Source organism: Chelonia mydas, chromosome 9, assembly GCF_015237465.2.
Source record: "Chelonia mydas isolate rCheMyd1 chromosome 9, rCheMyd1.pri.v2, whole genome shotgun sequence".
Taxonomy (NCBI): Eukaryota; Metazoa; Chordata; order Testudines; family Cheloniidae; genus Chelonia; species Chelonia mydas.
Window position 1 is genome coordinate 84,240,459 of NC_057855.1, and position 15,565 is coordinate 84,256,023.

General features: G+C 45.2%; 1 protein-coding gene across 2 annotated transcripts; it reads left to right on the forward strand.

Moving 5' to 3' along the window:
* The first annotated feature begins 1,062 nt into the window (after nucleotides 1-1,062).
* RAB39B (RAB39B, member RAS oncogene family) lies at nucleotides 1,063-15,296 on the forward strand. Of its 2 annotated transcripts, XM_037909274.2 has the most exons (3): nucleotides 2,588-2,812; nucleotides 3,144-4,045; nucleotides 11,444-15,296. In XM_037909274.2, the coding sequence occupies exons 2-3, from the start codon at nucleotides 3,831-3,833 to the stop codon at nucleotides 11,868-11,870; spliced, it is 642 nt and encodes a 213-aa protein (XP_037765202.1). In that variant the 5' UTR covers nucleotides 2,588-2,812; nucleotides 3,144-3,830; the 3' UTR covers nucleotides 11,871-15,296. The 2 variants fall into 2 exon arrangements, with proteins under 2 accessions (XP_043378134.1, XP_037765202.1); XM_043522199.1 differs by having other exon boundaries at nucleotides 1,063-4,045.
* Nucleotides 15,297-15,565: the final 269 nt, after the last annotated feature.

Sequence of the window (15,565 nt, forward strand, 5' to 3'; positions counted from 1 at the left end):
TTTTTCTAATCCACAGATCATTGATACGCTACGTGGCATTGTTAAGATCTCTCCTGTCCATTTATGCTCTCTCTGCAGATTACTGACCCGACTGCAAACGTTCACATCCTCTAGATAGCTCGTCGGAGTATGTATGTTGCATTAAATATAGGTTATGTTTCTTTTAGGCACCAGCTTTACCACATTCTAAAATTGCCCCAGAACAAAATTTCTCAGAGGCTTTCATTGTCTTCTGCTTTCTCGGTTGCTACTAATTAACGCCTGGGCTGCCTAGTCATGCCGTTTATGGTCATCTATATTCATGTGTCTGAAGGAAATAAAAATAAGGATATTTCCTGTGACCCTACGGGTTCGTCTGGCCCTGATGCTCAGGGAATTCCTCGGGATTCAGTCCCACGGCGTCAAAGAAAGCCACACTGGAGCTCAGTGATCAGACTGTGAGCTCAGCCCTGGCTCACACCCCTGGGTCTTCTGCTGTCACCTGCCACACCCATGATATCAGGCTTGGGAACTCTTTGTTAGCTTCACCCACCTTCACATTTGTGCCTCTTTCTGCAGTGAGCCCACTAGTGGAGCATCCTCCCACTCCCAGTTCATGATGCCACCTCTTCCTTCTTCATAGCTCTCCTAGGTACATTTCTTCTTGTTTCACGTACAGGAAATAAGTTAATACAGGCACACCCTAGCAACCTTAGAGCTGTGCATTTGCTTGCAGCTGAGTAACCAAGTGGTTTTATTATTGTAACCCTTGCCCTAGCTCATCCCTTCTCATTTGTTTGCCATGTCCTTCAATTGCTATGTGCTAGGAATCCTGTAAGGACAGAGGCAAGGTCTTTGTCTTTTAGGACTGCTTTAACCTGGCTAATACACTGTGTAGTGCTCTACAATAATGACTAATAATAACTGTAACATTAGATTCACTAGCCTTCTGTAATGTCCAAATGAAAGATGTGCATGGCGGGGGGGGGGGGGGGAAGAGTGTGAAAAACCAGTGATAAACAGCAAGCTCTGTTGTGCGGCTTAATTCACATTTGCAAAATGCTTTGAAATTGTTGGGTAAAATACAATTGATATGTGCTGAGTATTACTGTTAACAATGCTCTGGTTAATTTAAAGCTAACTTTGATTAATGTTTTTAATATCACTCTGTTGCCCTATTTCTGTAGCTACTTGAAGCATCCTTTCCCCCATTCCCAAGATATTACTGAAATGAGAACTTCCTGGGTAAATATTTCAAATTAATAAATTATATTTTAAAGTCCATTAAAAATCGCTTGACATTTTTCACAGGAATAAAAACACTAAAGTAAGTATCCTGGTAAAATTTCAAGTTAGGAAATTCACTTCTGCCAAAATAAATGCCCTTGCAGAGTCACGTGGATATAGTTGTTTTTCCCTTATCATTATTTATTACCCAGTCAGTGTTAGAGTTAGTAGGAATTTTTTGAACACAAGTACTCCTTTTCTTTTTGCGAATACAGACTAACACGGCTGCTACTCTGAAACGTGAACAAAAAAAAATCTTTTTGTCAAAAAAGTCCCTTTTTCTTTGTCAAAACTATTCACCAAATGTCTATACTTTCAAAATTTGAATTTTTTATGATTTGCTACATTAAAAATTTCAATCAACATTTTTGTTGTCATTTTCAGTATACTGTTTTTCCATTTTAAAGGGTTCAGTCAAGCTCAACGTGCCATTGTACTAGGTACAAACACCGGAGTTAACGATAGTCTCCGCCCTGAGTTTATAATCTAATTAGCTTGTCCTAAGTGGCTCTGATGTATGATGCAGCTATGAGGTGTTAAGAGCTGCCATGTTCCACTCCAGAGATGGCTGCATTGCAAGTGATGGGTGGATCTACTTCTAAATGTGTAAAATGCTGTGTGCAACTTCAGGATGAAAGCTATGAGATACAGTGTAAGATGCTTGTTTCTGTAGTTTTGTTTGGACAGCATTAAGCACGCTGATGTTGCTCAAAAGAGTATTGTTTGTTGCTTCTAGCGCCTCACTATGCTCAGCACTGTGTAACAGACAGGAATGCTCATTCAAAACATTGCTAAAATAAAAGTGGTCACATTTAATCAATGAGTTGGCTAAGTTTTGTGATATTTAAATGTTTTTCATTAGCCACTTGTTTTAGGGGTGAACATTTGCAAAGATAGACCAGTATAGCTATTTTATTTCAAGTACAAAGTGTTCCATTAGTCACGCAGTTAAAATCATCATTATCCAGATTGTGAGCTCTTTGGGCCAGGGACAGTGGCTTCTACACATGAGGACAGCCCCTAGCACATTATAGGTATTCCCAAGATAGAAATAATAAATCATGATACCGTTAGATGTTCACTGCCAGCATTTCTAGGTGGCTGAGCCTTGCACAACGTGTCTCCTCATTTTACCAGGTTGATCCATTTGCTAATTTCCTTTGTCTTCAGCTAAAATCTGGATCTTTGCTGTGTTCGGGTTGGGTTTGTTTTTTTTTTGTCTGTTTTGTTTTGTTTTTTTGGGTGAGTAGCTTCTTTTCTAGTCAATGTGGTAGAGTAAGACAGAAGGCGGTTGCTCCTCTATCCTGGGGATTACAGTAGCTGCTGATGCCAATGATGAGTCAGAGTGTTTGGTGCTGATGTTGCTGCCATTTCATCAGCTCTGTGATCCCCAGCATCCCCTATTCGCCAGCTCTCCATCTTTACAACCCTGGGCATCTCTGCGACTAAAGTCCACACTGGAGGAAGGGCTACAATTCTTCTGGCTGCAGGGAAATGAAACCTCTTCTCTGGAGCTAGTCAGGTGCCCTTGAGGACCATCCCCTTGGTAATGCTTGAATTGGAGGCACAGAATAATAGAGCCTAGGAAGCCTTCTAGCATCGGGTTGTTTTTTTGTTTTAATCAAGATCGGACTTCCTGAGCCTGGAGGCTTTGATCTTCCTGTATGCAGGGTGGAGTCTGTTTTGGTAAGGGGTAACGAAGGGGGGGATCAGAGCCTTTTCTTGGCGTCCTTCGTTGCTGACCTGGATTTAGGCTGCTGAGTTATAGCTCTAGATATTTGTGTAAACACTGTGGGGGGAGGGCGGGAGGGAAAGGTTGGAGCCCTTGAATGAGAGCTGGAAATTCAATCCAACCCCTTTTCTGCTTTTGTATCTAGGCCAGCCACTGCCAAGTTCTTTTCAGTGAATTACAAACGCATTTCTCTGCAATTGCAAAAGGAAATACGGATCAGTAGCAAAATGCATGTCGGATCCTGATTTAAAAAGCAAAACAACAAGCTGGCGAAGGGGGAAATCTAGACTGGCTTGGGGCAAAATGGAGACCATCTGACCTTTGCATTTCCAGCAGAGACATCTTGCATGTGTGTTGCAGAACTGGAGGCAGAGGGAGGGGGAAGGGGTGCATTCCTGCCACCCGCCTCTCCCCCAAGAAGATTTCCCAGCAGCCAGAAACCATGACTGGACAGGGGAAGACGGATCCCATGCATTCTGAAGGCATCCCTGATCTCCACCTTCCACGCAGACCTGCCCTTGTAGCGCTTGTATTTCTCTCCTAAATCAGAGCTCCAGAACCCAGCAGCAGCGGTGAGACTCGGCCGCCCTCTGGTGGGCGGTGCGGGCGAGGCAGCGCGCCCTCTGGTGGGCAGTGTCCCTCCAGCGCCCTCTGCTGGGTGCCTGCCTTGGACCCGGCTGCAGGACTAGGAGCAGAACCGCGGGGCACCTGCTGGCCGCAGAGCCTCCATCGCATCCGCTCCGGGCTCGGCATGGGCTGGGCGGCGCGTGCCTTGAGCTAGGCGCTTGGCAGAGGCTGCATTGCACCGGGCGAGGCCAGAGCGGGGCGAAGCATGGAAGCGATTTGGCTCTACCAGTTCCGCCTGATCGTGATCGGAGACTCCACCGTGGGCAAATCCTGCCTGATCCGCCGCTTCACCGAGGGGCGCTTCGCCCAGGTCTCGGACCCCACGGTGGGCGTGGATTTCTTCTCGCGGCTGGTGGAGATCGAGCCGGGGAAGAGGATCAAGCTGCAGATCTGGGACACGGCCGGGCAGGAGCGATTCAGGTGAGAGGAGCGGGAGGGAGGGAGGGCCGGTGGGATCTGGTCGGCAGCCCGCCCGCCGGCAACGAGCCTGCAGATCTGCCGAGGGAAGCCCCGCCAGCCAGCGCCGCCTCCTTGCTCTGTCCTGGCCGGGCGGCGGAGCCTGGCCGCTGGGTGCAGGCTGCAGGGGCGGCCCGGGGGAGAGCAGCCGGCCCGCGCCAGGCGGGACCGCAAAGCTGGAGCCCACCCGCGGGCCTGGCTCAGGGCCCTTCGCCGCACCCTGGCCGCGGCTCCGGGGGGCTGAGCTGGAGGGGATGGAAGCCCCTAGCCTGGGAGCCACCAGCGCCTGTGTGCAAGGCAGCGCCCACGGGCTGCAGGGGCCGCATCCCAGGCCTCCCTCTTTCCCTGTGACCCTAGGCGGGCCTGGGCAACCATCTGACACTGGGGCAGGGGAGGCCGCAAGCCCCGCCCGGGCTAGAGCAAATCTAACTGGCCTGGCTGCCCCAGAGCTCGCCCCTAATGCACCCCTCGGACACCTGGACACGGAGAAAATGCTGGTCCCTGGTTGTTGGGCCGGAGACCAGAGCTGGCTTTTTAGGTGGAGGGAATCTGTAGATTTTCCCCTTTGGCCGGGGGTGTTGCCCAGCCCAGAGGGAACAAAATTAGCTAGCAGTTGTTCACCTTTTTCTGTGAGGCCTTTGCCTTTTGCACAAAGAACTAGGTGGGTTTCCATTCAATGAGCCTGCTCTGGTTTTTGACGCAACAGAACAATACGTTCAAACCTCAGAGGTGGAATGAATGAAATCGAAAGAGTTAGTACAATTCTGATTAGAAAAGCCAGCATTGTTCATATGTGACGGGTGAGAAATCAGGCCCTTGGAAGCCAGGAAATGCAGTTAATGCCTCTGCCTTGAAATATGGTCCCTTGGTGTCATTATGAATTATTTGTCCATTGATACTATTTTATGCAAACTGGAATTCTTAAACAGTCTATCGAGCAGCAAGATGAGCATAGAGAACATACCATCTTCAGACTTGATTTGTAAGTATCTGTGCAATATACTGAGCAAGCCAAAATTATAAATTGTAATACAGAGACCCAGATGTAGTTCCATTTAGAGCCAAATCCTGCTTGCTTTGTTCACGTCTGACTCCCGCTGAAGTCAATGGCACAGAGAAGGTTTCGTCTTTAATTTTCTGCTGAGCCCAAAAAGATGTAGTGGGCAAAATACACATTCTGAGCGTGTATTAACGTTTGCCCAAGTTATACAGAAGCACGCAGCCTCTCTCTGTACTGCGGAGGATGAATGGAAGATTTTGAAACATAACAAGGCTTGTTTGCCTCCCACTGGCCCAAGTGAAAATAAATCAAAACAGATCTCTGCATGTTAGCTATGGGAATAGATATAAATGTTCACCAAGCACAGAAAGTCAAGGCAAATTCAGTGCAGATTGTTACCTTCTTCACATCAAAAACGCAGTTTAAGCAGGAAGGTGAAGGAAGAACATGGAACAGGCTGGTGTAAAGAAACAGCAGCCAAGCATTTCTAACATGGTTGCCTAAAGTTAAGTTCCTACGGCCTTAGCTGAGGCATCTAAATATGCAACCGGATTGTCAAAAGTGCAGCAGCTCCATTGAAGGCTCTAGACTATGGGATGGAGATCAACCAGGCCAGTTCAAGGATTTTAGGCTGACTGTGAGTAACAGGTTTCAGAGTAACAGCCGTGTTAGTCTGTATTCGCAAAAAGAAAAGGGGGACTTGTGGCACCTTAGAGACTAACACATTTATTTGAGCATGAGCATCCGATGAAGTGAGCTGTAGCTCACGAAAGCTCATGCTCAAATAAATTGGTTAGTCTCTCAGGTGCCACAAGTCCTCCTTTTCTTGTTGTGAGTAACAGTTACCTTCCTACATATAGGGAGAGTACCGTGGTAGCATGCCTTGCAGCCTCGAGCACTGAATACTGAATGGGGACTAGTAATTTAAGAGACTAATTGGTAGCAAACGTGACTTCATTAGCAAAGAAAAGGACTATCTGTGGGGATATCCACGGGATTCACTGCAGAACCATATGGTAAATTGCAGCCATGTGATAACTGTATTTATCATACCTCTTTCACCTGCGCCCTGCTCACTCATCCAACTCCCTGGTGGGCCACTTCCAGCCTTCCAGACCTCTGAGCAGCTTCAAAAAGCTGCCGTTTTTTGTTAACCTGACTCAGAAACATTTCAGTGGCTGAATCCCTCCCTCCATTTGCTCACATGACACTGGCTGTGGCCCGGGATAGACAATGTTCAGTCCTTAGCAAGTGACATGTTTAAAGTCTGATATCTTGCATCCATTCAGGGCTAGAAACACCAGATTTATACCATTGGGAGAGGGCAGTTCCCAGCCTTCAGCTGATACAGACTCTATCCTTACAGCTTGGAATGTAAAGGTGACCTGTTAAGGAATTTTTTAAAAATGAGCTTATGCCACTGCGCTCCCCATCCCCCACGCTGCATAAAGAAGGCCTGGAAGATTTTCCCCCTACAATAATTTTTCCTTGCTTTAAAGCCTTAGAAATAGTGGGAATACTGAGGCTGCTTACCCTTTGTTTTACGCACAACTCGAATGCTAAATGGGGGCAAATTACACCACTCAGCTACTTGTCCCTTGATTCTAGCCCATTTACAGCTACTGCTGTTCCACCCATTTGGACCAAGTCTTAATTTGGCCCACCAATTCTTGAATCTTGATTAGCTTCTCTGCCTGTTCTGCTCTCCACCTGGGCAGGAGACTCCCAGCTGGAGGCCATCGCTGATTGAAGCTTTCCCGTCTCCTGTAAGTGGCTGGAAGGCTGCCTGATGGAATTAGACAGCTGGGCTGCAGATGGCTGCACAAATCTTCACATAACACAGGTTGCAAAGTCTTTTGTTCTTGTTAATGGTACACAATCGCTTGGCCTTCAGCAATACCTTCAAGGCAAAAAGACATGAAGTCACAGAATTACAGACATTTGGGCTAGCAAACCAGCTAGGTCCACGCTGGGTAAGACTTCTCCACAGCATATTGTGCATCCCAAAAGGTGGCCCCATACGGCTTTCCAAGCAGCCAGCCTGAGTCAGTGCTTTCCCACAGACCATATTGTTTTGGGCCCTGATTTAGCAAAGCACTCAAGCATGTGCTTAACTTTGACTGAGCCACTGACTTCAGTGGAGTTGCTCCTGATTTACACCAGAATAACTGAGATCAGAATCAGGTCCAGGAAGAGCATTCCAGGATGCTGGAAGTATCCCTAACTCTAACCCTAATCCAGGTCCATGAGCAGCACAGCTACAAAACCGGAGGAAATAACCCAGCAGCCATAGCCATGAGATCAGAGTGATCTTATTTTCACCTGTGTCTTTAATACTACCCTAAAAATTACTTTTCCCATGTATGCAAACAATGGAGTTGCTGCAGCGAAGACATGGAAGCTGGGGTTGGCAGGGGGTGTGTCCATGAAAGGGAATCTGAGCCAGAGACTTGAGAGGGCATTGATTATCTATACCATAGGCAAGAAATCCTCCTTCTTCTCAGTTCTCTACTCTCTCTGCCCTGTGGCTCTTCTCCCATCACACTATAGCAGTGCTGCTTGCTGTTGATAAAGCAAAACTTGGAAGCTCCAAATAGTCATTTGGGGGCAGTTTCTCTGGATACACGAAGATTTTGCAGGACCCACTGACCCCTCACTCTGATTCTGATTGCTCTAGATTAAGAAATCAGTGCCTGTCCCACGATAAAAGAGCAGCAATACGTTCCGTCATGAAATAGGACGATCCCACAAAGGAAAGAGCATTCAGAAGCATGACCTTCTCCAGGGAGAAGTGTATACTTGCTTCCCGATTGACAACGGATCCCTTAATCTGCACAGAAAGCAGCAGTCAGCAGTCATTCTACAGCTTCTTTGGTATTTACTCAAGTTTAGTTGTCATCAAAATGTAAATCTGCTCGGGCTAAATTTCACGGGCTGGTTTTGTAGTAGTTCCGTTTACAGCATGAATACTACACAGATTGGCTTGCTCTCACGTCACAGTTCTAGCTGCACGTGCAGTTGCCCTGACTCACAAAGCTCTTCTAAGGTGCCTCACGGTTCCCGGCATGTTGTTTTTTGCAGCAGTGAGAACAGAGAACCTGTGAATGGTCAGATCTCAGGCATGTAAGGACACAAGTCCATTGGCATTTGCTATTTTCCACGAGACGCCTAATAGCAAAAGCCCTGAAGCAAAAGCGGGTGCACAGGTGCTCGACTGAATTGGGGCCTAAATCAGTAGAAGGTTCAAGTACCTATGCCGTAATTCAGTGGAGCTGGAAACAAAAGTAAGAGGCCTAATGCCAATCAAAGTGCCCTTCTTACACTTTGTTGTCAGCTTGGGCTTGTTCCATCAGGCAAATCAGCCCACATGAGTGTTAATGTAGGAGCCATTCTTTGTGGGCCTGCCTGAGCCAAGTTCTTTTGAAGGCAATGGAGAGACTCCTATTTGACAGGAAAGGGAGTTGGGTCAGACTCTTGTATGCCACATATTGTACAGAAAAGAAAGACAACACTCATTTTAGTAATGCCTGGGGATTGTAAAACATTTATAGGGGCCTTCATTTTTCATCCTCCACCTGAAAATCCAGATGCTTCAGTTACCATGGGCCAGATCCACACAAGGGACTTAGGCTTAGCATTGCAATGCCTAACTTTAGGTGTCCTGCTGCCCACTGGAGTCCTCAGTCCCCAAGCTCCCTAGGCAATGCAGATGGAGAGTCAGGAGCCTAAGAACGGGAGCCAGAAGCCAACACGCTGAGCAGGGAGCCACCTAAGCTAGCCAATAGGGGGAGGCCTAAGCCCTGCCCCGACAAAGGTGGCTAGGTGCCTCCCTCCACTCACGATTCACAGCCAGGAACCCTCTCCTGCAGTAGGTGCTTAAAGCAGGTTAGTCCTTTCTCATGAACATGTGAGGGGAAGGAGGTGACCCCCCTTTTACCCTACAGTCCACTGGTTAGAGCACTCAGCCAGGGTGTGGGAAACCCTGCTTCTGCCCCACTCTGTCTGATCAAGAGCAGGGACCTGACCCCAGGTGAGTGCCCTAATCACCAGGCTATAGGTATTCTGGGGGGCGGTTGTCCCACTTCAGGGCAACTCCATCTCTATTTCCCCATCATGGTGCACCAAGGGCACCCACTCTAGGCTTCCAGCTCCTCAGCCATCACCTCTCTTGGGCAGAGACCACATCTCTGACTATGGCCCTCCTGACTGGTATTTTTCCAGGCTGCACAGTTCCCTGTCTGCCCTGTGATATCCCCAGACTGCCTAACCAGGCCAACATCTGCACATTCCATTGTCTTCGAAGCCCATGAGCAGCTGTAATGGTCAGCAGTTACAAGTTACCCCATAGCTCTTTCTAAGCAAGCACATTTATTCTTAAGGTAAAAGCATTACAGAGAAAACATTAACAACAATACAGTTTATTAGCATGCTTGTAGGTTCTTTATTAACGATCACTACCCCAATGCCAACAAGGGCTCTGGTAGGTGCCAGTCCTTCCAAACCCATCAAGGGGTTTTTCTTTGGTTACAAGTTCATCTTAGCTCAGAACCAGAACCACCATGAATAGTTCCAGCATTCCTGTGTCCAGCTTGGCCCTTTGATCTGGGAACATGTAATCAGCAGACAACGGTCCTCTCCTCAGGGCAGAGCTTCAAACGGCTGGGTTTTTGCATAACTGGACCTGGGGACTTTGCCTTCCCCTCCCCCTAGTGATTCCCCAGGAAATCCATGTCATACCTATTGTCCCAAAAGCCTATTCTTGTCTGCCACATTGTTCAATGTAGCCCCGAATAATACTTAACCTTTGCATGTAATACAATGGACTCCAAAGACACAAACTTAATTCAATAAGGTTTGCTGAGGATATTGCAGGAAGGGGCCATACACATCACACGTCTCTCCTGTTGAAACTGTTCCGCGTTGTATAAAATACCTAGCTAGTCCTTGGAGCAGGGGACTGGAACCTGGGGCTACGGGGAGAATGCACCAACCCCACGGCTATAGAGTCATTCATTCTTTGGCCCAATGACTATTTAAGTATTTTATACAAAGTGAAACAGCTGCAACACAAAAGATCGAGTGAGCCCACCCCAGAATATGCGACAGCCCCGTGGTTGGGGCACTCGCTCCCCCCTTAGGCAGACTGAGGATTTTTATTCGGGTCTTCCACCTCCCAGGTGAGTGCTCTAATCACTCCATCTCTGTCAGCAGTAGCAGAGCTTCGATGGATTTGCAAATGTCTACGGGCAGAGACTTTAGCAGTGGAAACTTCGGTGCCCGGGAACTTTGGGGTACCTCCAGGGTTAGGCAACAACTGAGCAGGGGGTTGATGGGCTACATTTTGAACTTAGGTGCCAAAAGTGGCAGTTAGGAGTGTAAAGTCTTCTGTGGCTCTAGCCCCGTGAGTTCAAGTCTTGCAGGGCAACAAAAATTATAACGAACAAATAGTGCTGGGGCCTGTATACGGAAAAAATTAACATTTTTGACCAAAAAAAAAGTGGAATTTGTTCCCCATATTTTCAACCAGCATTATTATTGAACTGTATCATTGCTAACAATCAATAATATCCCTGTCCCCAAGTTACTTCAAGTAGAAGTGGCACCAGAGAGCGGCTTGAATGTTCCTTAGCAATGTGTTGGCGGTTACAGCAGCCGTAAGAGAACGAAAGCGTGCCTGTGCGTGCACATGATGCCTCTGATTTTTCACAATGTTTCTAGGCTCCAGCTTCCAAGTCTACTGCAGGCCATTGAAAACGCCCTCTTTGCCTTACAAAAAGCTATAATCTGCTGAGTGCTTGGTTCCAAGAAGACCCCTTTTAGGGAAGGTACATGGTGTATGGTACAGTGTCTCTTAACATGAAGTGACTTGATCGTGGTGTAGCTGGGGAAGAGACTTCTGAGATGGCAGACAAAGGCACAGCAGGAGTCAATGACTGAAAGCTGAAGCTAGACAAATTCAGAGTAGAAATAAGGCAGTAATTTTAACGGTGAGGGAGACTAACCATTGGAACAACCTATCAAAGGAAGTGGTGCATTCTCTGTCATTTGAAGTCTTTAAGTCAAGATGGGCTGTCTTTCTAAAAGAGATGCTATAGCTCAAACAGAAGTGGGTTTGAAGCAGAAATTATCAGGTGAAATTCTTTGGCCTGTTATGCAGGAGGTCAGACTACATGATCATAATGACCCCTTTTTGACTATAAGTCTTCGAACCCAACTACCTGCTATCAAATAGAGCTGGTCAAAAACGTTTGGGAAAAGGAAAATTTCAACCACCACCAATAAAAGGACAAAACTTGTCCCCAGAATGTTCAACTTCTAAAATGATCTTTACTTTCTTGTTGGGCGGGGGGGTTCTTTTTCAGATCCATCACCAGAGCCTACTACAGAAACTCAGTAGGCGGGCTCCTCTTATTTGACATTACAAACCGCAGGTCCTTCCAGAACGTCCATGAGTGGCTCGAAGAGACAAAGGTGCACGTCCAGCCGTACCAGATTGTCTTTGTTTTGGTAGGTCACAAATGCGACCTTGACACACAGCGGCAAGTCACTAGACACGAGGCTGAGAAACTAGCTGCTGCATACGGCATGAAGTACATTGAGACATCTGCTCGGGATGCCATTAACGTGGAGAAGGCCTTCACTGACCTGACTCGAGATATATATGAGCTTGTTAAAAGGGGGGAAATTTCGATCCAGGAAGGCTGGGAAGGGGTAAAGAGTGGGTTTGTACCGAACGTAGTGCACTCTTCAGAAGAGGTGGTGAAATCAGATAGGAGATGCTTGTGCTAATCACTTCTAGTGAGAAAAGCTATGATGAACTCTACTAATCAAACATACTCTACTAAGTGACTTCAGTGTGACGGAAAGGGATTGTAACTCTAGCATGGTGAATGGCCTCACACGTTGTTTTGGACACCAGAGGAACAGAACCAGGAAAGCAATGGTCCGTTCCAAATAACCTCTTTCAGAATTGGGGTGGCTACAAACCTATGTGAGAATGAACAAAGGTGCATGTTTATGTTGTAGGAGACAGGAGGCATAAGAACAAGAGAGGATCTGAATGAGATGGTACAGAACAGGGAATTTTACATGTACTGTTTTTGTGTGCCATGTGTTGAAGCCACAGTCTGAAAAGTCTATTAATACAACACACATGAGAGGAGAGAGAAAATCTTGGTTTGCATCAACAATATATTTCCAGGAAGATTAGAATATAGTGTGGTTGCCATTCATGAATGTTACTTCCAGGGTTAACTCAAAAGAAATATATTTTACAGATATGGCACGCACACTTTTGGGGCTTCATGTTCTTGTACCTCGTTAAAACATAGACTAAGACTGTAGTATGGTACTTTAACAGGAAAATAAGGGTTATTTTATTGATAACTAAAACTTAACCATCACCATCCCCCTAAAGAGGGGTGTTTTCCTTGCCCTGCCTAGCTGAGACTAAGGGCTAAGTCCAGCATGACAGCTCCAATTATAATTATCAGATGACTTTATAAATACCTATTATCTCTCTCCATGATTGTAGTAGAAGTACCTCGACTATATGGATTTCCAATATAATTAACAGATCATGAGTATAAAGCTTCCTCAGTGTATCCTCACATCCAGTATCTCACAGCTGGGTCAAGGCAACCGGTGATTAGCAGCCAGGTGGGGAATGCAGATATTTCTGTCTTACTGTCAGAAGTAGGGTGATGTTGGCAGCATTTCAGTGTAAACTTACATTGCTCCTTAGGAAAAAAGGAAAGAACAAAAGAAAACTAAAAAGATTTAAAGCAAGAGCATCATACATCCCTGAAGGTGGAGTTTTCTTTTAAAGAACAAGGGAAAGAGCTGGGTCCAGTACTGAAAGCAGGGGCTAGGGGCAGCAGTCTCTGCTCTTATTGTGTTGCTTTCTTTACTGGCATCTGGGGAAGGAGAGAAATAGGAAGTGGAAGGAGGGGTATAGAGCTAAAGTGTCTGAGAGGGTGAAAAGGGAAGAAGAGAGAAGCATAGGAGAAAACGTCTTCTCTTTGTTTTATTTATATTCTACCCAAGATGGGGCCTACACAGGGCAGGTAGCTGACTTTAAAAGGCTATAATTAAGTGTCTGTTTTCTGGGAACACCATCGTGTAAGTACTGTATTCACTAAAGCTTTTGGAATGCAGAAGGGTAACAATGCGCCTGCATTGTGCCGAGGAGGATCAACATGTTAGAAAAACGTAAAGTGACATTTATTCAAGTTTGTGAGTTTTACAAGCCAAACTGTTAATTTGGTTATGAGGGATTAGGCAAACCACATAAGAGATCCAGCATTTGAATCCAGGCCTCCAGGTAGACAAGAATAAAGTACTTCTAATTGCTCCTCTAAGGTACCATGTTCCATAAGAGTATGATTTCTGACAAGTTGAATCTGTCTCTCTTCAGATCCGTTCTTGTAGTTTGTACCATTTGAGCCCAAGGTGTCATAAAAATAACAAGACCATTGCTTAAGTATAAAAGCTGTAAACAAATTAAAATGAATAATATTTTACCTTTAAATTTTCTAGTAACATTTGCAATCCTTGAGCTCAGCAGGTGAGAGCCAACATGGTGTGCCACTGTGAATTCATAGGCAGCGAACGTAGATCTAGAGGATATTGAAATGGGGGTTGGCTGCGGGAAATGATACAGCCTTTTACTTCTGAATACCGGTGGTCAATCTTGATTAGGTCATAACTGTACTCAGTTTGCTGACCTAACTCTAAGACCCCCATTCAACTCCCACTGAAGTCCATGGAAGCCTTTCCAATGATTTCAAGAGAAGGTAGATCTGGCCCTCAGTCTGCAGCGTGCATTACAAAACCTCTTTCTTGAATGGCCCAATTTGGCATGATCGGGAGTCTAGGCTCAGGAGAGACCTACAACAACATGGGTATTGCAGGCTATCCCCCCTCAGCTTGCACTGATGTCAGCGAGAACTGAGGGGCATTGGTGGAGCATGGTGAGGCACATACAGCATTTACCCAGAGTGGTCAGGCTCTCACATGCACGAACAAGAGCAGACATATTTAAACAGGTCCAATGTATTTATGTACCTTTATTCACTGAATGGAAAATATGCCAAGCTACCATTTTAGCCTTTCAAGGCAGAGCCAGCTCTAAAGTGGTCTCAGATTTTCTAGTTTAAACAACAATCTGTCTTAAATGTAGAGATTTTGGTTTAATCAAGTAATACTCTGTGAACATCGAAGGAAGTAAAACTCTTGGGGCCTATCATGTTTCCTGTATCAAAGTCTCATGAGCCAGCATAGCAGGATCTCACTAATGGGGAAAATGATTGAGCTTTTCACTGCATTTCCTTTTCTTTTTTTCTTTTTTTTGTTTAAATGATAAAGAAAATCTACATTTCGGTAAGTGGAGTTGGGTTTTTAGTATTTAAATATAAAATTTAGAAAAGTCATAAAAAAGCTTGTCCAGGCTTTGAGTAAGCCTTGAATTTGTATTGTAAGTATAGTTCAAAAAACGTACAGTCTGAGGACAAAAATCTGTGCTATCTGAAACTAACTACTTAAAAATAATGAAACAAAAGGAAATGGTTAATATTGAATAAAAGAGCATTGTGTTCACCTGTTTTCTAATTCCTTGCATTTTCTAGGCAGCTTATAAAAACAAATAGACAACGTAATACAGTCATGTGTACAAGTCTGGGCTGTTTTTTTCTTTTTCTGAAATGAAAAACCTTATAGGCTTTGATAAACATTCTTTTCTAACAACTGGTTTTAGTGCTTTGACTACTGCAAGAGGCATTAGAGAAATCAGATGGTGGTATCATTCAAAAGAAACATCCAGGAGTTTTTACTCTAGGACAAAGAAAAACAAAACTTTTTGTGGCACAGGTCACAGATTAAAAACAATCTGCATGTTGGACTGGAATTTCTCAGAACCTCCAGAATAAAGTATACTGTACACTTTTCCTTGCTTTCTGTTATGCACTGTAATGAAATGTGGAACCCCCGCCCCCCCCCCGCTGTATTTAGCTGTATGTGAATGAAACATGCTTGTATTTAGCAAAATTGTTAATGTGATTATGTGAAATTCAAATCTTGTAAAGAAAAACTTGTGTTTTTTTCCTTCCCCCGCACTCCCATTCTTCATCAGTGAGCCATCTAGTAACTCCGTACTTCTACACAGCAACCAGGACTGAAAATCCAATACAAAATAATAAACAACATGCACTCTGTTTACAACAAATCTACCATGCATTTTCTCTTAACGATGTGTCTTTCGGTAGCCAATTTTTAAGATGCGCTCATTGTCCTTGTGGGAAAAAAGTCAATAGGGGTCTATCAAAAGTCAATACAGCTCTACAGGATTTATTTAAAAAAAAAAATCCATTGGGTTTTTATAATTCATTGGTTCACAGCCAGTGACAGTTACAGTAGTTATCCACAATATTAAAGCACCATATGCCAGATCCTCAGCTGGTGTAACTTTTCCTAGCTCCCTCAACTTC

Coding starts and splice junctions, on each gene's coding strand:
- RAB39B (XM_043522199.1), top strand. CDS start 3,831: ATGGAAGCGATTTGGCTCTACCAGTTCCGCCTGATCGTGATCGGAGAC. Junction 4,046..11,443: donor GCCGGGCAGGAGCGATTCAG/GTGAGAGGAGCG, acceptor GTTCTTTTTCAG/ATCCATCACCAGAGCCTACT.